Source organism: Phasianus colchicus, chromosome Z, assembly GCF_987193195.1.
Source record: "Phasianus colchicus chromosome Z, bPhaCol1.hap1.1, whole genome shotgun sequence".
Lineage (NCBI taxonomy): Eukaryota > Metazoa > Chordata > Aves > Galliformes > Phasianidae > Phasianus > Phasianus colchicus.
In genome coordinates this window covers 74466284-74492823 of record NC_143476.1, presented here as the reverse complement: position 1 = coordinate 74492823, position 26540 = coordinate 74466284, and the positions used below count along the sequence as shown (strand labels likewise).

Below are 26540 nucleotides of genomic sequence, written 5' to 3'. Positions count from 1 at the left end.
TCCTTGTGAAGTTTTTCAGTTCAGTGCAGTGTACCATACTTCATTTTTTCCTTTGTTTGGATTGCTTTCTGATAGATATGCTGCACGACCACTTCTTTTCTTAAATATTTTACATCAGCTGTGGTTATCCATCATTTGACTGTGCTGGTAAGCAAGTTACATTTGATAACTTACTTCAGACAAATATTAAAATAAAAAAAAAAAAGTTACTCAGCAGCCTGTTTTTTTTTTTTTCCCTCCCTGCAATTTAGCTTTTGTGGATACAGCAGACAGATCTTTCGTTCCAGACCTCTTTCCTGTTTTACTACTACTGCTGACAAGAAAATCTGGTCCAATGTGGTTACTGGATAAAGTCTCACAAACAAGATAGCAGGGAAGCCAAGGCTTTTCTAAGTATTGAGAAGCCCAGGAAAATTTACTCGAGTGACAGTTCAGCTGGTTGTGTGTGTTTGTTTGTTTGTTTTTGGTTTGTTTTTTGTATTTTCATATATACCCTTTGCAAGAAAAATACTTGTAAAGAATTAGTGTTGAAATTCACTGATCCGTTCAGAAGTAAAACTTGTGTATTTCACAACAGTTTTGAATAGCATGTATTGCATACTTTCAGTTAAAATACTGAATCATTGATCCATAGAGATTCACTTGTTAATAATCTAACTGTTCAATTAGTGTTTGCAAAGCTTCAAAATCCAGATGACAGCAAAGGACAAAGTTTTGCCTCCTGTGCTGCACCAAGTGTTGCATTAGTCTGCTCCCTTACAGGGCATTAATCTCACTGTCAAGAAATGTCAGGCTCCCCAGAGCAACATTTCTTGCAGAATGAAGATTTACTTTTTGACCTGCTCCCTTGTCTGTCCTAGCTATTCAAATCAAGTACCACCTGGCAGTCAGGTTTCGTTGTTTTCTTGTCTCAAGAATGGGTTTTTCTATATGGAGATTAGGGTACCCTGTGCCTTGAAGTCCTCTGTGCTGTATATAGTGTGGGTTTTTTTTTTTTTACTGTTTGTATTTTGTGCTAACATGCATTGATTTGGGGACTGACAAACTGGTTAACTGTCAGGTTCAGCTGGACTGGAATAGACGAGGTTTTGTGTTGTTTTTCTTTTATTTATTTTCAAACCTAACAACAGGAAAAAAAAAAAAACAACCCTGCAAGTTCAAGCTGCAAAATGAGGTTGTGCTGCAGTATGCAAGGGGACTTTATGAAATAAGTATTTTTTTTCCTATGACTGCACAGATGCAAAAATGTAAGAATATTTAAATGATAATATTAGTCAAGCTTGAGTTAAAATATGAATACTTTCCAGAACACTTCGTAAACTGCCAAAAGATAATCTCAGTTTGCTAAGCAAAAGCTCTCAGACTCTGTTGGTCTTTCCCACCTGCGTGGCGGAAAAGCACAAGAGGTCTTTGTGCAGATGAGAGCAGTTGGTTTAGCCGTCACATGAGAGGAAGATAGCTGCTTCTGCTTCTGGAGAACAAGTACAGATTGTGAGGCCTTCACTGTTGTGTTACATTGTTCATGAATTCGAATCCAAGGGCCTCTAAAAGACTTTTTTTGTATCTGTTGGGAAGTTAATCGTGCCTATATAGACAAATGAAATACTGTGCCATTCTTTCGCTGCTGCAGTAATGTTTTCTCTCTTGTATGCAGTGTATTCGTGCAAGTGAAATGGTCTCCAGCTCATATAAAAAAAAAAAAAACAAAAACAGACTATATGTTTTAAACTTGCAGGTATATATGTGTATGTATTGCGCATATAAATGTGTGTGTGTATATATTCACATTTTGTTTTAGCTTTACATTGGACTTTATTTACTTATTAGATGAAAATAAAAATGTGAAATCAACCCTATGTAAGATTAGACAACAGTTGTATTTTCCCTGTTCTAAGCTTTTAGGCACATTTGGACTCTTCCTTCTGCTGTGATGTCTCTCTTATCAAGAATCACTTATGTCTCTTTCTTGAAAACAGTAGCATAATTTCAGTGCAGAAACAAATATAATTTGTATGTCACTTGCTTTAGTTTTGAATGTGAGGCTTACCACTCTTACCACACTTACATCCCCATCTTGGGGATGGGGAGTGGATTCTTTGGTGGATTGTTTTCCTTCTTATAAACACTTTTAAGTCTTTAATCATTAGACACAGTTCTGTGTCTAAGATCAGTTAGTAATGGCAGATTTAGATGCTGCTTGAAAGAAAATGTATTTTGTTTACAGTATCCATCTGCTTATTACATTTCAGCACTGAACAGGAAGAGTTATTTCCTGTCTCAGAATACTTTGTTTCCTTTGTCTCTACAATAAGAGGAGAAAAAACAAGAGGGTTCTCTTTCTCACTAATAAAACATTCTCATTCTTCTAAGTCCAATTTGTAATAAATGAACCTCATAATACACTGCTCATGAAGACAGACATTGTAATTTTAACATCTTTTGATTCCAGGGAATGTCATAGGAAATGTGCTGTAGTTCACGTGGCATGCAGTACATAAATGCAGTTTTAGCTGCACAGCTAATTATTTTAGATGTTGAAGACTGCAGGTGTGAAAGCAGCAGTTGTAAATATGCAGCTGCTTCTCACTGCAGCTAAATTATCTAGGACTATCTTCCTCTTTGAGTTGTGACTTTATTTTTTGAAATAAAACTTCATCCTGAGAATTGACTTAATAAAGCTTGCATGAAAATAAGCTAACATCAAGAAGGTGGGCAGGGATCATGTGCTGCTGCTTAAGAGTGTGGTTTTCTGGGTGATTTAACAGATAGATCAACAGAATCAGGAAATCTTCTAGACTGCTTGTGTTTGTTTTTTCAGTGGCTGAGATAACTTTTTTTGCTTCTGTGTTGTTGCAATCACAAGTAACTACATTGCTGTAGGTCAAAAAACAATCCAGATGAATTACGCTTTCATTTTACAGATATGAACTTGCTGTGAATTCTGTTGTAATTACAGCTGACTGGCAGCAGTTTTGACTCATTAGTCACTGAAAGCAACACTCAGGGGCAGTAGCCTTACGTAGTAGCCTTTCATGACTTCTGTGTCTGGCTTAAACATACTCTGTGTATCACTTCACAAGCCCTTTTTTTGAGGAGGTGTTTATGTATGGGAAGGGGCACTGTGAACTGCATTCTAGCGTACAAAGTGAGGATGTAAGTTTGTCAGTATTCACTTATATGTGTTTTGTAAGCCGTTTTAAAAATAGAAGTGACGAGTTTTGAATTGTCAGTGCATGCAAGAACCATCACAACACTTCTGAAACAGTTGCATAATAATCTGCAGGGTTGAAAATGATGTTTTAGTAGGTGCATTGAAAGGAGATGGAGAATAGGATGGCACGATATTTAGGAATGGTATGGTATTATAACTTAAGTAAAAATAACTGTATGACTATAATTTTTTTCTTTGCTGTAGTCGTGACATGGAGAATAAAGAAACCCTCAGGGGGTTGCAGAAGATGGATGACCGCCCAGAAGAGCGCATGATCAGGGAGAAACTCAAGGCAACGTGTATGCCAGCTTGGAAGCATGAATGGCTGGAAAGAAGAAGCAGGAGAGGCCCTGTGGTAAGTGACACTGAAGGAGGAACATTGTCTGTAACTTACAAATAAGAGTTCCTTAAGTTTTTCTTTTAGAAACCTCTTTATTGTAAGAATTTGCAGCTTTTAATAGTGATCTTCCTGCTTGTTTTTTTTTCTGTTTGACAGGAAACTGTGGCTGACTTTCTGAAATGTTTTTAAACTCTATTTAAAAAAAAAAACAAAAACAGAACAACATATAGCTGTGCTGCTGATTCCGTAGTGTAAAACTACTGTGGCAGTACTGCCCTCTAATGTCAGCAGCTGTTGTTGCTTTTTTCCTTACATGACAACGTCAGTGTAGAACTGCACGATAGTGTTTTGCACTCCATTCCTTTTTTGAAGATTTAATTAATTTGTATTTCTATAGCTTGAAAATGTTAAATAGAAATTTTCAAGGTGTTGTAATGTAATTGTATGGAATTTTTGTTACATGAAAACAAAAGCCACCCTGTTTCCAGTGTACTGGAAACAAACAAAAAAACGAGTAACTCCTCAGTCTCAACTCAGCTAAATTTTGTTTGCCAGAGCATCTGTATTAGCTTCTTTCAGTATTACTTTTTATATTAATAGCTCAGAAGTAATTTCAGAATGATAGAATCATAGAATATCCCTGACTTGGAAGGGACCCATAGTACAACGCAGTCCAACTGCAGGCTCCACACAGCACCACCCAAAATCCAAAGCCCACGTCTGAGAGCGCTGTCCAAATGCTCCTTCAACTCCGGCAGCTCGGGGCTGCGACCGTCGCCCTGTGCAGCCCGTTCCAGGGGCCGACCGCCCTCTGGTGCAGACCCTGTCCCCAGCCCGCAGCTGCCCCTCCCCTGGTACAGCTCCATGCTGTTCACTCAGGTCCTCTTTCAAATAATTTTATTTTTAAGAAATTGCAGGCAAATCAAACTCAGTAAACACAGTCAGAATTGTAAAACTAACTAATGCTGGCTGACTTACAGTAATTAGTTGCATATGAATGTAGTTGCACTAATAAGACTTCCACTGGGACTTGGTGGGAATGCACAGTTAAAGGTCAAATTGTGCATTACCCAAGATTACTGTTGGTAACTTTCTGTGATAAAAGAGCTGAAAATACTTAATGTACAAAAAAAAAAAAAAAAGCAATATCTCAAAACCTCTTACAGAAAATATTTTTTTGCTTTGGATTTTTTCTTTGTATCATGGTTACTGCATTGCTTGAAATGGATTCCCTATTTAACCTGCTTTCTTTGAGGCATCTGGTTTTTTAGTTTAACTTTCTAGTTCCAGATTCTGTTCCCACCACTTTAAGATAATAGTAATTTGTCCATATGCCCATGAATTACATTCTGACCTTCCAGGAAGGGAAAAACATGGTAATCTATAGGAAAAAAAAGTTTGCTTTTTGAATACTTCTCCTACATGCTGTTTACTTCCATAATCCAATTGCAATATATTTAAAAACAGTACAGAAGAGGCTTCTGAGAAGTTCTGATTTGCAAGCCGTACACATTCAATATGATGATGTTTTAAAGTGAATTGGCAGTTCTTAGATCAGGGTTATAAATGTAGGCCTTTACTCCCTCAGGCAGCACGAAGCCACTAATTGTATAATGCTAGCAAAATAAGTTTTGATGGATTTGTATTGTTTTAATGTAATTAAATCTAACCTTATGATTTAATTCCTACAAGGTGGTGAAACCTATCCCTGTGAAGGGAGATGGATCTGAAATGAACAAGCTATCTCTAGAACCTCAATCTGAAGGACAAAGCAGTGCTTCTTCACCCACACAGAAAGGACGGCGTAGTCCTTCTCCTAGCAGTTCTTCTTCATCATCCTCTCGGACTGTTAAATCTGAGTCACCGGGTGTTAGAAGAAAAAGGGTATCTCCAGTACCTGTAAGTTGCAAGCTGTGATGTAATGACTGAATTGAGTATGTTCTGCAATCTTATACATAAAAAAAGGCAGTTGGTACATCATCCTCAGTGATTAGGACAAGATGCTGATGTAACGGGGTTACAGCACAGCGTCACTTGAGAGAGAGATATTTAGAGCATATATCATGTTACATTTCTCTTATGCATGGAATTTTATTCTCTGCTCTTAAGGTGTGTTTCTTCTTTTTAATTCTGTCATCTTCTCAGGACTTTTTCTGTAGCAAATAAATAAGGAAATACAGATATGCTTTTTCTCTTAGCTTGATTTGAGCAAGGAGGTACCATGAGTTTGTTCTTTCTCTAGTTTTTCATCAGCTTTCCAGACAGGAATATTCCTTTGAGCATAGAATTGTTGGCTAGAGTTCTGTATGCTTGTGATCCTTTGTTTGAGGACTGATATTTACATAGAAGTTGGGGAAGTTTTAGGTGTGCATTCTTAGAAAATAAAATCTGTACTGTTATGTTAAAGAAAATATGGAATAGAATGTTTCAAGAACTAAAAACTCACTTTATTAGAGAGTCTTGAAAATATAATATTTTGAGGAATAATGTTCAACAGATAATACTAGCATACTTGTCCACAGCTGAATTTGCTGACTCATGCAATTAGAAAGGGAATAATACCTTTCACTGTCCCATTGCTCAAAGCAAGGTTTCCAAAATCTCTAAAATGTGTACTGCTATTCCACTAAACTTAGAGATGAAGATCACATGGCACAGCACTGTAGAATGGCTTCTTTCCTCTTGATGAGAGGAATTCAGATGCTAAGTTGTTCATCTTCTTGTTATTAACCTTTCACATGAAAAAAACTTGAAAACATCTTTTACTTAAGTAATGGACAGTAAGCCAATTGTGACCTTCTGCATTGTAACTTATAATTCAGATTAGACCTATACCAAAGCAGAAATTTAGAAGTTGAATAAAATCGTGAAAGCATTGCATAATGTTAGAAATGTGAAGAGCTTAAATGAAGACACTTCTAATTAAAAAATTTTGACCACTGATTTTTGTTTTCCATAATCAAAAATAATCTTTTGAGCCAATAGTTGCACCACTGTTGTAAAGGATGGGGAACTGTATTCCTCCTCCTTTGACATTTCTTAAAGTCGACTCCTCATTGACTGAATATTTGTTTTGTACACTGTACTCATATGATTTCATCACCTATTAAATATATTAGCATTATAAACTTATTCAATAACTTGTTTGTATTGAGTCACAAAGCTAAGATGTTCTAGTTGAATTATACCTGCTAGTTTAGTAGTAATAAAGTAAAGCTATCAGTGAAGACATATATGTTGAAGCATCTTAAGATTCAAATTTCGCTTACAAAATTTTAATTTTTCTTCTGCACTCTTTTAAATTCCTGTAATCTAATCAGGTTATAGTTTCTTCGGTCTAGAGGGACTCATCATTCTGAAAAAATACATAGCTAAACTTTCAGTTGTCATGAATTTGATGGAACCACTTGTGTAGTTTCAGAGTGGACGAATAACACCACCTCGAAGAGCCCCATCTCCAGATGGCTTCTCTCCATACAGCCCTGAGGAAACAAGTCGTCGTGTCAACAAAGTTATGCGAGCCAGGCTGTACCTGCTGCAGCAAATAGGACCCAACTCCTTCTTAATTGGAGGAGATAGCCCTGATAATAAATACAGAGTGTTTATTGGACCTCAGGTAAAGAACATTTGTGCTATCTGTAGCTTTTACTAATTTATAGTTTATATTGGAAAACTGCACAAAATCAAGTTAGATTAGTCACCAATCCATGCTAATTGTTCTGTAAAATAATGTTTGAAAGTTGTAATCTGTGCTTATGTAACGTAATGATCAACTTGCATTTTTGTTAGACCTGTGTCAAGCACTATTTTTGTTCAGAATCCTCTTTAAGAAAAGACTAGTTAAAAAGTCTTCACTAATGTAGGAATAAGAAATATATAGGGCAACTGGCTTATCAAATGTCTTATTAAATATTTTTTGTTAAAATGTGGGCACTTAATTTCCTAGTTTCTCAGAATGAAAAGCATTCTTTCCTTTATTTGTGGAGTACATATAAATGATAAGTGACAATGTCACAGTTCCACTAGTGGAGTGATAGTATCATTAATATCCATAAGGAGGTTCTTTTTAGAGACTTTCATAGTCCCACTGTGATTCCACATTGGAGACATTTAGGTTTTTGTGTAAACAGAAGAATCTGATGTAAGTTTTCTGTAACGTTAGAGGTCTGTGTTATGACTATACGCATAAATTCCTTTTTGTATGAAGAGTAGTAACAACTTTTAGTTCATTTAAAAAAAAAAACAAAACTGATACTATAATTGTCCTGAATGTTTTTGGAATTCTGTAAGGCCATGTATGATGATATTTATGTCCATATATAAAATACTATTTTGCAGTAAATTATCTGTTTTTAAAACAAAAAACGACAAAAAAAAAAAAAAAAAAAGGGTGTAATGGGCCTTCCTAATATAATATACACCTCCATGATGCACCTCAGTGTGGAAGAATGATCCATCTAACTATAAAGTCAGTGAAGGCCTAGCACGTGCTTCTCATTGCAGACATGTAGCTGTGGCCGTGGAACATTTTGTATTCATCTGCTCTTCGTTATGTTGCGAGTGTTCCAGCTTGAGCCCTCAGACCCAATGCTGTGGAGAAAGACACTGAAAAACTTTGAGGTAATCAATGTCATAAAGATCTAATGGCAGATATAAAATATTGCTCCAGTTAAAAGTCTTTAGGATGCTAACCTAAAAATACTGAAAACTGTTGTATTTCTAAGCAACAAGATAGTGTTTTTAATTGTTTTTAATTTAGTCTTATGTCTGGGTAGAAAAAGAATCTACAAATTAAAGGTGTAATTAATAATGTCAGTAGAGACTATAGTTCAGTGAATTATTCATATCTCAAATTTTCTAGTCAAGCTTACTTATATCTATCTCTGATTAGCTGAAAGGTAAACAGAACAGGGATCTTCATAGATGTGTGTGTCCTTAAAGCTTTCAATTACTCTTAACAAGCAAATGGATTTTGGCTGTAAACCATGTTTCTTGTGAACTATATAATAAGACTTGTGAATTTCCTTCTACTTCTGCTGCTAATGCATTATTGTGAAAGTCAGTAGGTCTCTTGTAGCTGTAGTTAAGCTTCCATAATATTGCCTTTAAATACAAGCTATTCATAGCATAAATACGACTGTTGCTATCTTTTTCTGATGTTAGGTTGAGAGTTTGTTCCAGAAATATCACAGTAGGCGTAGCTCGAGGATCAAAGCTCCATCTCGTAACACCATCCAGAAGTTTGTCTCACGCATGTCAAATTCTCATACATTGTCATCTAGTACTTCTACATCTAGTTCAGAAAACAGGTTAGTATTTTTCTAAAGGAATTAATAGTTTCAATTCTGTAGGTTTTTTTTTCTAATTTTGAAGGTTTAGAATCACATACATTCTTTTTGTTCAAAGCTGCTTTCATTTCAGGCCATGTTAAATCTTTATATTTGCAAACTTAAGCATGTGTTTGTCGCTGCAGTACCAAATGGGAATATTTGCCTTATACTTCTCTGTTTGAAAGTTGTTGACTTGACTTGAGAAAAGTTATTTTTACCCTTTATTGGTTTGGGAAACAAATTTAAGAAATGTTTTTATATGTAAGACTGATTTGTATATTAACTTCACACACTTTTATTTGTTCACGTATGCAGTTTGCAAATGTTGACAAATGAAGAAACAGGATTTCATTTTTTTCTCTTTTCCTAATAAATTGTTACTACTTCGGAAATATACTTGTGCACATGAGAATACACTTAAAATTTTCTGGGTAAACACTGTATGCATGTAAACACATAATAAAATATGTATGCTCACATGTTCAAATATTTTTTTAAAAAATTCTTCATGAAAAATGAATGATTATAGTGAAGGGAGTTACTAAACTAGTATGATTTTTCTATTCTACACTATGTTAAAATGACTTTATTTCAGTTTTAATTGATATATATATATATATTTTTTTTTGGCCTATGCAGTTTGGGTGCTCTTGCTTATCCTTTTCTTGATTTTGCAGAGATCTTATTTCTCAAACTTACTATTTCTTAAAGTAATTTGTGCTTTGAATTAGTGGGTTGAGTGAACTAGACATCCTCTAGAGAGGCCAAACTATAGATGGCGCTCAGAACTGAGGCTTTCTTATGTGTGAGGTGAAATCTTAATATAAGGGCTACTGTGATATGTTAGTGATAATAGTCATGTTGCTAGATTAATATATTCAGACAGGTTTATAATTCTGATTTATAGACTGTGACCTTAGTTTCCCACTATCTATTTTTCCAAATTATGTCATTATAAATAAGGTAAATAAACCAGTTAAATGCATAAATTACTCTAGCACCATTTATCTTGTCAGTTCCTTTAATTCTGTACCTTGTCTGGAAAGATGTATTTATTTCATTGTGATGGCTTTATTGGATTGTGAACTTCAATAATTCTCGTAATTGACAGGAAAAAACATTTTTCAACTGCTTGCTGGTATACCTCCTTGCCATCAGGTAGTTCCTACCACTACTGGTGCAGTGAGACAGGTTGCCATTTTGTGTGTGTCTGTGTTTGTATTATACTGGAGAACACTGAGCATCAGATTCATTTAAGATAAAACTTCATTCAGTTCTGATGTTTGCTATGACTTGCAGTTAAATTTAGTTTAGTACTAGTTCTTCAAAAATAAGTTTTAAATCAGTACTTGTGTTGTTCTGTAGTGGTTATTTTTTTCCTTGAAAAATCCACAAAAATAACCTTACAGTGTAAAAAAATTATGTCAGTAGTTTGCAAAGAAATGGAAACAAATATGTACAATATAGTTTTATTTTAAAAACCACTGCTGCTGAACAAATACAGGATTTCTGCAAACTTCTAGATATACACCAACTATTACTTATAAATAAAATATAACTTAAATTGGTAGTATAGATAACCAACTTAGTACATTCAAGAAATATTACAGAATATTAAAACTGTTTTCCACTAAAAGTTATTTAAGTTTAAAATATCTTTTTCTTTTGAAATCTCTGATTATGTTAACTTGAAAGTAGGGGTAAATAAAATGGAATTAACATGCAGAATAGGTGATTTTTTTAATTAATCTACATGAGATATGTATGTTAGTATTTATGCAAATCTACTACATTGTTTTCTGTCAGAAGACTCAAACGGCTTTATTATTTTTTTTACATATGTTCACATAGTCTTTAGTCCAATACAGAGATCTGTAAATACTATCTTACAACTCACTGTTATGATGGGAGTTATGATGGGAGAAAAATGTACCCAGCTTTCAGAATCAAGAACTTCCTTAATTTTTCAAAACTGAATAATAATAATTGATAAAGCAAACTTGGTTTGTTTAAAGAAGCCTTTAAAGAGATAAAAATGTAAATGCTGGACCTTTCTGTCTCTTAATTAATATCTGACCTAGTTTGAAAAGATGTCATACGTTTTGTGACTTCAGCAAACTGTTGTCTTTATTCTGTGCATTCAAAACTTAGGTTGCTTATTTACTGATACCAAGGATTAGGAAAATTATTCTGAATAGCATATAGTCATTTAGAAGTAGTTGTAAATTAATCTTTCTAACTGCTAAAACCTGTTCTGAATTCTGATATGCTATTTTAAAATCACAAATATATATATTCTTTTCAATAGTATGAAAGATGAAGAAGAGCAGATGTGCCCCATTTGTTTGTTAGGCATGCTGGATGAAGAGAGCTTGACTGTGTGTGAAGATGGCTGCAGGAACAAATTACACCACCACTGCATGTCAATATGTATGTTTTCATATTTCTCTCATTAAATTCTGGTGACTCTAAATATGCAGAAGTATTACAGTTTAATGTAATCTAGTGTAGGTTTTGTAGATTTTTTTTATTTAAAAGTGGAGAAAAAATACCCACAAAACCAGAAACTTGCTCATAGGTGATGACTGTAGCATTTTGTGACGCTTTGTTACCGTTCAGATTCAGTGTAACTTAAGGCATATTAGTTCTCAGACATCTGGTCTGTACACTGGAAAGCTGGAAAATGTTCTCCTGTTGCTTTTATCCAGGGGCAGAAGAGTGTAGAAGAAACAGAGAGCCACTTATATGTCCTCTGTGTAGATCTAAATGGAGGTCTCATGATTTCTACAGGTAGGCATTCAGTCTGAATGTAACTGTATGTTTCTGGATCTCTAGATACATTCTTGAATGTGGTAAAATATTTAACTTGGTCAGTGTTTCATTTCTTTATCTTTGTTCTTTGCTGTTAATCTGTAGTCATGAATTGCCAAGCCCTGTGGATTCTTCTGTTCTCCATGTGGTTCAACAACCAACTCAACAACAGTCAACAATTGGATCACAGAGGAGAACCCAGGATACTAATTTTAATCTTACTCATTATGGGGTCCAGCAGATTCCTTCTGCCTATAAAGATTTAGCTGAGCCATGGATTCAGGTAATTTTTGCAGTGTAAAAGAAGCTTCAAATGTAAAAATTGACTTTTAAACCATTTTGCTAAATTTGCTCCTAGTCAATATAATATTGCACAGCATAAATGCAAAATTACTTGCATTTTCTTCAGAAGAAGCTATGATCATTGTGCTTAATGGCCAGCAAAGAAGTACTTTCTAAATATGACTCTGAAATGCACTGATCATTTGTTGCATATTTTAAGCTTCTTGAGTTATTTGACTATCTTTGTATCTTATCTATGATAAAAATCATAGAACAGGTTGGGTTGGAAGAGACCTTAAAGACAATATCATTCCAAACACCCCTGTTGTGGGCAGAGTTGCCACCCACCAGATCAGGCTGCCTCAGGGCCCCATCCAACCTAGCCTTTAATGCCTTCAGGGATGGAGGCATCCACGACTTCTCTTTTCAGCCAGTTCTAGTGCCTCATCATTCAGACTTCATCCCAGGCCTCCTATTGAAGGTTCTTGTAATAAAATTCATATTTTTAATTTTAGTCTAATCATAGAATCACCAAAATTAGCAAAGACCTACAAGATCATCCAAGCCAGCCACTCACGAATCAGCAATAGTTTTCATTAAGCCATGTCCATCTACACAGTGTTTTGTGCAATTTATTGTGCAAGTGTTGTATAAATACAGACTTGGCACTTATTGTTACCTAAGTTGGGTTGCAAGAGACAAACAGCCTAAATACTCTTTAGGCTGAAGTTGGATTCAACTGAGTAGGGATCTCGTGCTGAAAAGAAGAATGGGATAACTTGTTGCCTATATTTCTGCTGTGTCTTTTGTCAAGAATAGCTGGACATGTTTTTCAGGTTTGTTTAAATCCCTGTCTAAAACCAGACTGCATTACTGAGTAACTGAAGTATAGTGAATGAAACTATCCACCCCCACTTGGCCTAGCAGAGTTTCTGAAGAACTGAAGACTTGTTATTTATGACAGTTAATTTATATAATAGATTTTTATTTATTTATTTATTTTTAAGAACCTCTGGCATATAACTTCTGGCTGACAGATGTCTTAGGGTGGTTTTTCATCAGTTGTGATGTTACACAACTTGACTCATGTAAGGTTTCTATTTGGCAGGTCTTTGGAATGGAGTTAGTCGGCTGCTTGTTTTCTCGAAACTGGAATATACGAGAGATGGCACTCAGACGTCTTTCCCATGATGTTAGTGGTGCTCTATTACTGGCTAATGGCGAAAGCACTGGAAATTCTGGAAATGGCAATGGAAACAACACAAGTGCTGGAGCTCTGGGAGTCGCGAGTGGGTCATCTCAGGCCACCGTCTCAGGAGATGTTGTGGTGGAATCTTGTTGCAGTGTTCTATCCATGGTCTGTGCTGACCCTGTCTACAAAGTGTATGTTGCTGCTTTAGTAAGTAGTTGTTTACTCATTGTATTCTAGTTACTTCATTTTTTTTAAGGGATAGGAGGAGTTGTATAAAGTCAGGAATCCTAATTGTAGTTAAGCGTTACTCATGACTTGACTATTAACTAATCATCTAAAAGGAGAATGGATAGTCCTTAGCAGGAGTGAATTGGCATGTATCCATTGGCCAAATATAGGGAAATGGTTATTATTAGCAGTAATTGTATGACTGTGTACTTTCCACTATAGTACTTTCCTTTCTTGTCCTTTCCACATATATTACTAATTTCGATGGTGGATACCTGTTTAGCTCTTTATCCTTTTAACATTTCTATAATATTTTTAATGCAATTTATGTGAAGTTATTCACATTAATTAAAAAATTCCATAGCTAACTTAATTTCATATTTACTGATTTTTCTCATTTGTCATAGAAAACCTTAAGAGCCATGCTGGTCTATACTCCTTGTCATAGTTTGGCAGAAAGGACTAAGCTACAGCGACTTCTGAAGCCAGTGGTAGAGACAATATTAGTTAAATGTGCAGATGCCAACAGGTATGGTCCCATTAACTTCAAATTTATTTTGGGTTGACTCTTCATTTGTTGATATTTTGTGTGATAGAATAAGAGTATTTATAAGATGTGGTCAAGTAAAACGTAGTTGATAAGTGTAAGTGTAGCATGATATATGGTTTTGTTAGTTTAGTTGCTACAACCAACTTCGGTTCTTGAAAGATGTAGGTTTTGAGCACATCTGATTATATATATGTCCAGCATTTAGATATCTTAAATGATGCTTTGCTTTCATAAAGACCTTTTCCTTTAAAATTGAGGAAGATACGTTGGGTGAAGTCATAAGCCAGGCTTTGTCTTCCTGGCCTGAACTGCCCTATATGCTCTGCCAGGCCAACCATTTTTTTTCAGCTGTAGAGTGAACTATTTGCAGAACATAATCACCGTGATCACTGTCTCTTGCAGTTTAATTTATCATAAGCAGCATTTCTTCTAAAACCAGTTAGAGATGGTCCCTCCCCCCACCAGCAATAGTCTAATGATAAAACATGTAAAATTTAAGAAGAGAAATTAAACTGTTTCTTTTGTTGCTGGATTTCTGAATTTAGCCTGTGGTTACAAGAGAAGGTCCTGATGTGCACCTGAGTGATTTCTTCTGTAAGAGATTGTTGCCTAAAGTTCCTAAGAACTTGGGAAATGGGAATGTACTGAGAAACAGGGAAGCTGCTTCCTATCTGTTTTATTTAGTTGTTGGTGATATATATGAAGTTTCTGGGAATGTCCTTGTAAAAATATCACAACTGTCTGTAGCTTACAGATACATTGTTGTATATAGGTTACTCCAAAACTAATGCCTCCTGTTTATTTCCATGGAAACTACAGATAAAAAGAGCATATTATCTCTATTTCACAGAGCAAATTCTTAGCAACAAAACATTATTTTTCAGTATAGTTACCACCATTAACTGCATTTTTGCCAGTGATGAACAAATGCCTGCAGGGTATCTTTGTAAAAATCTGTACCAATAGGATGACCTGCTGTCTCCACTGCTGATGCACACCACCCACAACCTCACAATGCTCACATCCACTGATTTCCAACAACGTTCAGTAAGCATCAGTGAATGTCAATGGATACTTTTTTTTCCCCACATGGAAGAACTCAGTGACACCTTTGCTTCATACGCACTTCCACGTCAGACACCATTTTGTCAGACTGTCCTTGTGCTGTCACACAGCAACAACATATAACAGGATATTTGTGGGAAGGTTCAACCTTTACTGCACTACCACCAACATCTGCCTCTGACATTATGGACCAACATAATGAAATAGGAGGCATTATTTTCGGAGCAGCCGTTGTACAAATGAATTGGAATAAAGAGAAGTCGATATCCAAATAAAATTCCCAGCTAATGATTATTGAAATGTTAAAAGGTTTTTTTCTGAAAAACACCAGCTAAAGGAGTTACTTCTGGTTTGAATTTCTTGTAGTCGAACAAGTCAACTTTCAGTCTCAACGCTATTGGAGATGTGTAAAGGCCAAGCAGGAGAGTTGGCAGTTGGGAGAGAAATACTTAAATCTGGTAATAATAGTTCTTCATATATAAATGGATTATCATTCCAAGCAAATATACTGATTTTTTTTTTTTTTTTAATTAAATACAGAATTTATCCAAAACCAGCATGACAAAATGTTTTTCTTTGGAGTTTGGGGCTGGGGTTATTTTTTGGGCACATATATAAATCCATGTAAAACTGTTCTGATCATTATGGAATTTAAACTATGAATATGTCTAATCCTTATTTTTATCAACTTTTTTTTAGGGTCCATTGGTATTGGTGGTGTTGATTATGTCTTAAATTGTATTCTTGCAACTGAAATTGAACCTAGCAACTGGCAAGCGCTACTGGGGAGACTTTGTCTTATAGACAGACTTCTGTTGGAATTTCCTGGTGAATTTTATCCTCACATTGTCTGTGGAGATGTTTTACAGGCTGATACCATAGTAGGCAGGTACTTGCTTACACTGTTCAGTTAATACTCTCTGTGGTTGATTGTGTCATTGGTGATCTCTTCAAGAAATTGTGAGATGATGAATTCCTGTAATCAAATATTTACATGCAAAAGTGCACCTACTTTAGAGTAACTGGTTGCCATTTTCAGTTTCTGACCTATCAAACAATTCTGAAATAACAGTGCAAGCAGTAAGTCCTTTGCTACTGCAGAACTGACAACTAAATAAATACATGGTCTTGAAATGGCTTTCTTAGCACAGGCTAACCAGAGCATATCACTTCATAAAACAGATTTTTTTTATGTATTTATTTTTAACTACAGGTATACGAAACTTCTCTCCCTTCTAAATTTCGCCTTGCTGTCAATTGACAATTCCCACTCAATGGTTGGTAAACTATCACGGAGAGTATTTTTGAGTTCAGCAAGAATGGTGGCAAGAGTTCCTCACGTGTTTGTAAAGCTGTTAGAAATGCTGAGTGTGACAAGCTCAACTCATTACACAAGGATGCGTCGACGTCTGATGGCAATAGCAGATGAAATGGAAGTTGCAGAAGCCATCCAGCTAGGCATGGAAGAAATACAGTCTGGGGAATGTCGACATGAAGATTTTCTGCAGCTACCTGTACCAGATAATTCTCCAGAAGCTACAGAAAATAATACTCCTAACAATACTGTCCAGTTATCAGGGAAAAGTGGGAAAGGTTTAAGTAACAAAAAACTGAGTGCCAGTCCAGAGGACATTAATGAGACACTGGCTGGCCTAGCTGTGGGACTTCCTGTTTCATCAGTAACCACTGAGCAACCAAAGCCAGCTTTTCAAACAAAAGGAAAACCCTACAGTCAGTGTTTGAACTCTTCTCCCTCATCCAGTCATTCCCAGTCACCATTCCCAACATTTATCTCTCCTTCAAACCCATCTGTACCAGCTGGCACTGTAACAGATGTCTCTAAACTCAGACCTCAGGGATTCATTCCCTGCAAAATCTCCTCACCTTCTCCTCAAACACAGCGGAAGCTTTCCCTCCAGTTTCAGAGAAGCTGCTCTGAAAATAAAGAACCAGATAAGCTTTCTCCAATTTTTACCCAAGCCAGGCCATTGCCATCTAGTCACATACACAGGCCAAAGCCATCACGACCCACTCCAAATGATATGAACAAGCAGGGAGAAACTTCAAAGAGCAGTATGACACTTGACCTGAATAATACTTCACAGTGTGATGGCAATGGTAGTAACAGCAGTGCAGTTATACCAAGTGAAGAGACGGTGTTCACACCAGTAGATGAGAAATGTCGGTTGGATGCGAGTGCAGAGCTCAACTCCAGTATTGAGGACCTACTTGAGGCCTCCATGCCAACAAGTGATGGCACAGTTACATTCAAGTCCGAAGTTGCAGTTCTTTCTCCTGAGAGGGCAGAAAATGATGATACTTACAAAGATGATGTAAATCATAATCAAAAATGCAAGGAAAAGATGGAAGCTGAAGAAGAGGAAGCTTTAGCTATTGCTATGGCAATGTCAGCATCTCAAGATGCCCTGCCAGTAATTCCCCAACTACAGGTCGAAAATGGTGAAGATATCATAATTATTCAGCAGGATGTAAGTATACACATGGGAATTCAGAATAAACATCTAAATTGAGGTTGCATAATTTAAGATGGTGCTGGTGTGTTTTCAGAGTTGTGCAAACATGAATTGACTCAGTGTTCTCTCCTATAAGTTGGAATATAAACAGTCTACAAGTTAAGGGTGCCACAGAGTTCTTCTGTGGTCATTAACTAGTTTACAGAAGGTATTTGGAAAGGAGATATGTAGCTCTCTTTAAAATAGCAAAGAAGAAAGTGTAAAGGATGGGGGAAGCAGAAAATGAGAGTGAAGATTTTAGGAATTAAACTACTGGGTTTTGGCGCTGATTTATTTTAACAGCCATCACACAGTATCGAATTAGTTTCTGAAAGAATAAGCAGAGTAGGAAGAGATCGGATCTTCCTTTCAGTAGATATTGAGAGGAAAGCTGCAAAATACCTGAAGTATTGCTAAAACCTAACAGGTCATTGTTTGCACGCATGTAAAAGCACAAGAAATATGAATAGAGAAAGAAGTTATATGAAAGCTCATAAAATGGTCAAGTATTTTGACTTGAAGGGAGTAAGATGCTGTGAGGCTATGTGCCTAGGAAAGGCAGCAGAATTGGTAGTGTTACTGGAATGAATGAAATAGTTGTTTTTTATGATTGCTTGCATGAGACAACAAAAGGTGAAGCAGGAGTAAATTAAATGGAAAGTGCAATTTTGGTTGTGTTAGGTTTTTAGAAATGAGATACGGGCTAGAAATGTCTTGGTCCTATTCATGTTTTTATTTCTTGCCTTTCACTTTCAGTTAGTAATGTAGAAAAAGAGCTGTTTTAATATACAGTAGAAATGTGTGGGTTGTGGAAGTATGTGTTCATCCACTATTATATTTTATATGCAATGCAATATTATAACCTAAATATATAACTATATACATAACTGTAAGGGAGGGGAGAGGCTTATAAACTTGAGTATTTAATAGCTTTCAAGAACATAAACATTGTAGATGCATGTTAATAAAGTAAATGATTTGGAATGTAACTTGCAGACACCAGAAACTCTGCCTGGACATACCAAAGCAAAGCATCATTACAGGGAAGATGCAGAATGGCTTAAAGGTCAGCAAATTGGCCTTGGAGCTTTCTCTTCCTGTTACCAAGCTCAAGATGTAGGAACAGGAACATTAATGGCTGTAAAACAGGTAAGTATTTCACATTCTTGAATGTATTCTGCTGCTTCAATGTTGAATGTGGGATATCATAGAATCATAGAATCACAAGGTTGGAAAGGACCTACAAGAGTCCAACCATCCTCCCATTACCATTGCTACCACAAACTACTAACCCATATCTCATAGCTCCTCATCCAGACCCTCTTGAACACTGCCGGGGACGGTGACTCCCCACCTCCCTGGGCAGCCATTCCAGTGCCTGACCACTCTTTGAGAGAAAAAGTTTTTCCTCATGTCTAACCTAAACCTCCTCTGATACAACTTTCGGCCATTTCCTTGGGTCTGATTTGTTGCCTGGGAGAAGAGGCCAAACTCCTCCCCATCACAGCTCCCTTCAGGAAGTTGTAGAGTGCAATGAGGTCTCCCCTGAGCCTCCTCTTCTCCAGACTAAATAATCCCAGCTCTCTCAATATAATATTAACCTTAAATATTTTAAACCTTCTCCTCTCACAAACTGTTCCGTGTCTTCTGCTGTCACTTGTCACCTAACATATAATACAAGCTCTATGCATGGTATTAACATAATATTTTCATTTTATTATTGTTTTTTTTATTTTAAGAAATATTGTACTTTCTAATACACGTTTTGCAATATATAGCTTAGTTTAAGCAGGAAAGTGAAGAGGGAAATTTCTCTACTGCAGGGATTCTGCGGGTGTTTTCCAGAAGATTGGTCTTACTTCTCTATAACAGTCTTGCATGGAGATTTATTCTCAGCTGAAGGGACATGAAATTTTTTAAAAGAACACTTGCAGCTTTTGGTTAGTGAGCAGAGATGGAAAGACATCCGTTCTCATTGCTTTTACCGGTGGGTAGGAGGAGGGGGCACAAATACAGAACTGGCAGTTATGTAAAGTAAATCTTAATGTCGTATTTCAAAACAGGTGACATATGTAAGGAACACATCATCTGAGCAAGAAGAGGTAGTGGAAGCACTCAGGGAGGAGATACGGATGATGAGTCATCTAAACCATCCCAATATTATTCGCATGTTGGGTGCTACATGTGAGAAGAGCAACTATAACCTCTTTATTGAATGGATGGCAGGTAAAAAGCTACATGTGAAAAAATAATGAACGTATGTATTGGCTTGAAACTAAGTAGTTTCATACTGCAAAATATTCCATGGATTGTATTAGTTTGAAAACTACGTTTTCTTTACTGATTTAAAGATTTGTGCTGATTGAAAGTTTGTATAATACAGCTTAAGCAGTATTCTTATCAGGAACCTTTTTTTTTTTTAATTGGGAATTTTCTGTGACTAACTTGCAGTTGAGAGCCCCAAAGAAAAATATTACATTTTGCTTTATTTAAAATTGTGTGAGGAAAATGCAAAGGCATTTGAGAACTTACAGTAAATTTCTAATGGTAGGCAGCAAGTACGTGTGCTTCAGAAAAAAACATTCAAATGTCAAATCTGTTAAGTGTTAATTTAGCAGTATTTTCTTCTTGCTATTGTATATAGCACGAAAAGTTTTATATCCTTTTTTTTTTTTTTGAGAAGAAGCTTTATTTTATGAATTGAATTAAATTGTTGCAGTCTGGTTATCAAGAATACATTTGGTGTTTTATACATGCTTATTTCCCATGAAAGAAAGCATTGCATCTTAAGTTACTTTCTTTGACATAAACCACTTAGCAATACCAGAGTGCTAACAAGCAAAAGCCCAAGTATGTGTTATTTTCTGCACTGCTGATGGTATTTTTTTTTCCTGAAATAATATTACTTCAGTTATAAGTTGTCGGAGCTGTCTTTACATCATTCAGTGCTGAGTTATTTTACATTACTTGGAAGGGCACAGTGGAAAATTCAAATCCTTGAGGATCTATATGCCAGTACTTGATACATTAAAGTACTGGTACATTTCTTAAGAATTAAATTCTTTTCTCAGGAAGTGTAAAAACCTCTATCATGATAGTATGTACAGTTTCAAGCAGAAAGTAATTAAGTAGTCAATCATGTTTCTTTTACCTAGAGAACTCAAATTTTAGGAAGCAGTACTACATTCTTATATCATAAAATCGAAGTGTTGATAAATTCTGTTCTTTTAGGGGGATCAGTTGCTCATTTGTTGAGTAAATATGGAGCCTTCAAAGAATCGGTTATTATTAATTACACAGAACAACTGTTACGTGGCCTTTCTTACCTCCATGAGAATCAGATAATTCACAGAGATGTCAAAGGTAAGATTTACTTAGAACATCTTTTTTGAAAGCAGCTCTCTTGTTTGTTTCTCTTGGATGCCATCTCAAGAGTTGTATCTCTTTTGGGTTTGTCTGATCGTATTTAAAAACCATAACAGAAATTAATCAAAACATTCATAGCATTCCTAGGGATGCTGGCTACTTGTGCCAATTATTTAAAAAAAGTCAGTTCTCTGGATTTGTTCAAATACAATATAAAGTTGCCATATAGCTTTAGAGTTCAGTTAGTTAAATTAATGCAAATATTTACATTACAGTCTGTGAACAAGCCGAAAGAAGTCAAGTTTCAATTATAAAAACATTCTGGGTTTTCTTCTGTCATCCTAATTGAACATAAACACAGTTGTGTTGTTTGAACACAACTTGGACTTTATTGGAAAATCTCAGTTCTATTAAAATGCTGCCTTTAATGTTGCTATAGCTGTCCACAAACAAGAAACAGATCCAGATAGATAGCAACATAACAATGGTAAACACTCTTGCCTTTTATTAGTCTTCCTCAAAACAGGAGAACTTTCATTTGCTGTCTAGTTCCCTTTAAGACATCTTCAATCTAGCTAAGGATTAAATAAGTTTAAATTTCGCCAGATAGGTGCAGAGAGTGAAAACTTCTAGAGTTTTAAGTTGACATTTTCTGTTGTTACTTGTGCTCCAGACATTGTTCCAGAATGCTGTGTTTGCCCTACTTTGAAAGTTTGATTGTTTCTCTGAATTTCATATGGCCTCACACTGTGTTCAGCAGTATTTGTGCATAACAAAAAAGCGACGTCATTACGTTTACCCTTGACTGTAAGATTTCCTTCGTTCTGAGAGCAAGGAACATCTACCTATCAGTAATCTTGAAATTGGAAAATTGTCTGTGCATTCCTTTGCCTCTTAATAGAAAGCCAACTAGCAGTTTTTTTTATTATGCTGTTGACAGGTGCCAATTTGCTAATTGACAGCACAGGTCATAGATTAAGAATTGCTGATTTTGGAGCTGCAGCCAGGTTGGCATCAAAAGGAACTGGTGCTGGGGAGTTCCAGGGACAGTTGTTGGGAACTATTGCATTTATGGCCCCGGAGGTAAGAAACCAGTAATTTTGCAAATTACTTCAAAAAGCTGTTTGAACTCTGATAGCTGATTCATACAGCCAAGTACATGGAATCTGCTATAAATGCTTCTAGTTAATTTTAAATATACTAGTTCTAAAGAGTAGGAGTGATTTCAACATAGCAATAGTGATTTCTCCTTCTTGTCAAAATTGTTTTAAGTGGTTTGTTGAAAGATATTTTGTGGTTATTGTTAAGAAAGCACAAATTACCATTTCATCAAAAGGCTGCAAGATTGTTTGATTTGTCCTTCAATCAGGCACTATATTTTCTTTCTCTCTGTGTAAGTTTAATGGCATTTACTGATCACTCTAAGATGAAATGTTAATCAGAATGCATTTGGTTGATTTTATTTATTTATTTTTCTTAAACTTTGAAGACTTTGCAGTAGATAAACTGGGCTTTGATTTGTCTGTGCAGGTTCTGAGAGGTCAGCAGTATGGTAGGAGCTGTGATGTGTGGAGTGTTGGCTGTGTTGTTATAGAAATGGCTTGTGCTAAACCTCCTTGGAATGCAGAGAAACACTCCAATCATCTTGCTCTGATCTTTAAGGTAAGGTTCTCTGTTGCTGCAGTGGGCTGAACAATTATCATCTGCAGTAGATTGAATTTTAAGGAAGTGAAAGTAGCAGGACTTCTTGCAATGGCCCTTCTCTATATTGGAGCTGTTTGTATAAAAGCAATACTAATATTATCATACTAATCATTTTGACTAATGACTTTTCTTTCTGAGCCATCTAAAATAATATGTAGAAAAAGCTTTATTCTAATACACCTAATGTAATAAGCAAAAAAATATACATATACAGGAGTAGAGTTAATTAAATCTTCCTAGAATCAAGCATTGGAACTGCTTCTTATGATCCTACAAAATTTGGAAGCAAAATAAGTGTTTCTACTATAGAACATTTGTGTTTATATTCATATTTTGTAGTGGGGAAACATCCTTCAATAAACTGTGATGTTCCATGACCAGATTCTGCTGAAAGTTACCTACCATTATGCCATTCTATAAATGAATGTTGTCCCTCCCTTTTCTAGGCCATCCACATTTCTTAGTAAAGCCAATCAGATATATAGAATCATAGAATGGCCTGGGTTGAAAAGGACCACAATGATCATCTAGTTTCAACCCCCCTGCTACGTGCAGGTTTGTCAACTAATAAACCAGTCTGCCCAGAGCCAAATAGACATATACAGACATATACATATATTTGTATATATTCTTTAGTTAAAAATCTAGTTCAACTCCAGGCATGAGTGAAGAAAATACTGACACAGGTAAAGAAAGTGATCAGCATCTCCACTGGAAACAGTAAAGAAAGTGTTTCCATGAAGCAGATCTAGTAAAGTAGTATTCAAATAAGAGAGATAATCATCTTAATGAGTTGATGTCTGTGAATCTGATGGTGACACTCAAGTGTTCTCCATCATCTTTCTCAGTCTGATCTAGAGAAGGTAAAAATCAATATGATGGGGAGTGACTTGCTTCCATCTCAGAAAGATTTAACTGAGCGATATTACATAATATGTTAAGCTAGTTATGTTCTCTTTGTCCTTACTGCATTTCTGCTACCACCTGGAAGGACAATCTGTTTCCTCACTGGCTTCTGCTATGCCAGAGATCACCAATGGCAAGGAGTAGACTTAAAGAATACCCACAACTGTGGCCTGAGAGCCACCTCTTATGTCCTGCCCTGCAATTGGTTGCTGCAGAACATTGCTAGAAGAAGACAAATGAGAGAAAAGTACAAGCAGAAAGGCAGTCTGTGACAAGCACTTGCTCTTGGGGAAAGAGTCATAAAAGGAACTTGACCCATTTTATAGAGAGGCAGAAATTAATGTAATCCTATAAAGTGGGAACTGTGCTGAGTGGATAAAAGCATGTAGAATAACAGCTGAAAATGATCAGCTTGTTTACTGTTTGGGGGTGTAGAGGTGGGGCTCTTAAAAGTCACTGACTTCTAAAGAAGTTTTCTCTCTGTTCAGATTGCTAGTGCAACTACTGCTCCATCAATCCCTTCGCATCTGTCTCCTGGCTTGAGAGATGTGACTCTTCGGTGTTTAGAACTTCAACCTCAGGACAGACCCCCATCAAGGGAGTTGCTGAAACACCCAGTCTTTCGTACTACATGGTAGCTACTTATGTGTAAGGCTGATACACCGAAGAAGATGCTACTGTATATAAAATAACTGTCTTTCAGTGCAGTTAAGCACAGCAACTTGTATCGTTCTGCTGGCCTTGATGACAGATACATCACGGACTTAAGGCCAGTGGAAGACCCTACCTAAATATGTGATTGACAAATGGAGATCTTTACCTAAACTCAGTATGCAACATTTCACAACTTGTGCAGAGATTTGTAAACTGTGCCTTTTCAAACACATGGCTCTATGTCAATGCAAAAGCATTTTTCTTTAAATCTGCATGATTATTTAGCAACTTAAGTGATTTTTATTTTATTTGGAGCACTTTTTCAGCAATATTAGCAGCTGAGGGGCTCAGGATCTATTTTAATATAACAATCACTGTTCCACTTCACATCATGTAGATGTAAGCAGAGGATTCTGCGACTAGAGAGTTCTGTATCTGTCTCTTTGACTATACAAATCTCTGTGTAAAAAATCCAAATGTTGATGGATACTTCAAAAAAGAAAAAAAGCCTTCCTTAAAGTAAGAGCAGGCAGTTGTGGTTCACTGTGCATTTACTGCTGGCTGTGTAATTTCTTTTGAAATTAAAGTTTTGTGTTTTCATTGTATTTTTAACTTTCAGGTAATGGGGATATTTTAAAATAGTCTTTAGAAAGATGCAAACTGTCACTGAACATCTTGCTGACACAAGTTTTAAAACCAGATTTGCTGGAAATCTGAAATAAAATGCCATCCTCAAGTCAGTGTTTAAGGCTCTGACGGTATAGCTTATAAAAAAATAATAAAGATTGTTCTGCGTGAAACAATTCAGATTCTGAATCATGTGAAAAGTCGTTGAGCCTTCTTTTCATATGGCAAATTATGCAGAAGTTATGTCAAAGGTGCCAGACTCAGTTTCCACTGAGGTTTACAGATGTTCTGTACTTCAGTGGGAGCAGGTGCCAGCTCTGTCTAGATCTCATTCTTTCTGTAACAACATTGAGGTCACTTTCTTCAATGATAACAAGTTTTACCTGCTGTTTTCCTTCTGCCATACATCATCTATTTACTGTAGCTGTTAGTGATAATTTTATTTCAAAATGTTGGAAAAAAAAAAAATTACCCTAAGAAAGGTATTTATTTTATCAAGAAATGATCTTGGACTTGAAAAGCAAGATAAAGTAAAATGTGAAGTAAAGCTTCACCTGTAGTGCAAAACTTGTGTTTTTAGCAGGTGTGTTTTTAAAACAGATTTTAAAAATTATTTTTAAGGCAGGTTTTTAGATTCTGATGCATGTAATTCTGAAGGAAAATGGCAGCTTTTCTTTTGCTTTTTTTATGATGGGGATCTTTTTAAATCGAATATTGATTGTGTTTAATTCTTTAAAAATACTGTTTGTCTTTTAACTCTTCAGAAGCCAGTTAAGTTGTTGGACTGAAACAGAATTGGTTATTTTTCAAAGACTCAGGATAAACTAAATAAGCTATCGTACATTTAAAAATGTACAATACAAATTGGAAATGAAACATCTTAAAGATAAGTTTACAGGAATGATAGTGCTCATTCTAAATAATAATAATTAAAAAAAAAAAACAGTGTCATTAGTTGTGATTGTGTTCCTTTTGGAAATTTTACATTCCTTTGTTTTGGAAGATTGGCAGACTTTGAAGAGTTAAAAAAAAAAAATAATACAGAAATGTGAAGTTTGGTAGCTCTAACTGTTTTGTACTTGACTTTTTTTTTTTGACCACTTTAGAATTTCTCATTCTAATAAGATTGTTTCCAAGTCTTTCTTACGTGCAAGCTTTAAAGGATGCACTCTTGCCAATTCATGTACTGGAAGATCAGTTGTCAGATTAATACTGTTTCTGGCAGATCTGTAAACTGTATAAACTGATGAACCTCAGCTAATCAGTATTACTTTGTAGATCACCATGCCTACCACATTTCAAACTCAAACTGCCTCTAGCTGTCCAAATGCATTTTGTTTGAGTTTGTTTGCGTTTCCCTCAGCTTGCTGGTAACTGTGGTGTTTTTAAAATGCAGATGTGATGTAATATTCTTATTTTCTTTGGATCAAAGCTGGACTGAAAATTGTATTGTGTAATTATTTTTTGTGTTCTTAATGTTATTTGGTACTTAAGTTGTAAATAACGTCTACTGCTGTTTATTCCAGTTTCTACTACCTCAGGTGTCCTATAGATTTTCTTCTACCAAAGTTCACTTTCACAATGAAATTATATTTGCTATGTGTCTGATTCCTAAGATTTCCAGGGCTTAAGGGCTAACTTCTATTAGCACCTTACTGTGCAAGCAAATTTTACAGAAATCTCTGGGTTAAGAAATTTGGCTTCATTGTATCCTTTGTTATTTTAAATATATCAAGATATTTTAATTAAAAGTTTTTACCC

General features: G+C 35.7%; 1 protein-coding gene across 10 annotated transcripts in view; it reads left to right on the top strand.

Annotated features, from left to right (window-relative positions):
- MAP3K1 (mitogen-activated protein kinase kinase kinase 1) overlaps positions 1-25818 on the top strand; it is a 56258-nt gene extending 30440 nt beyond the window's left edge. For all 10 annotated transcript variants that reach the window (XM_090132236.1, XM_090132238.1, XM_031609500.2 and 7 more), the window contains 19 exons: positions 3416-3566; positions 5244-5450; positions 6967-7167; positions 8055-8171; positions 8715-8860; positions 11190-11311; positions 11590-11671; positions 11798-11975; positions 13083-13373; positions 13802-13923; positions 15376-15467; positions 15709-15898; positions 16223-17498; positions 18519-18671; positions 19586-19748; positions 20754-20885; positions 21829-21971; positions 22419-22550; positions 23987-25818. In XM_090132236.1, coding sequence (XP_089988362.1) covers positions 3423-3566; positions 5244-5450; positions 6967-7167; positions 8055-8171; positions 8715-8860; positions 11190-11311; positions 11590-11671; positions 11798-11975; positions 13083-13373; positions 13802-13923; positions 15376-15467; positions 15709-15898; positions 16223-17498; positions 18519-18671; positions 19586-19748; positions 20754-20885; positions 21829-21971; positions 22419-22550; positions 23987-24136 — 4041 coding nt within the window. In that variant the 5' untranslated portion in view covers positions 3416-3422 and the 3' untranslated portion in view covers positions 24137-25818. The remainder of the gene's footprint in view (positions 1-3415; positions 3567-5243; positions 5451-6966; positions 7168-8054; positions 8172-8714; positions 8861-11189; positions 11312-11589; positions 11672-11797; positions 11976-13082; positions 13374-13801; positions 13924-15375; positions 15468-15708; positions 15899-16222; positions 17499-18518; positions 18672-19585; positions 19749-20753; positions 20886-21828; positions 21972-22418; positions 22551-23986) is intronic.
- Positions 25819-26540: the final 722 nt, after the last annotated feature.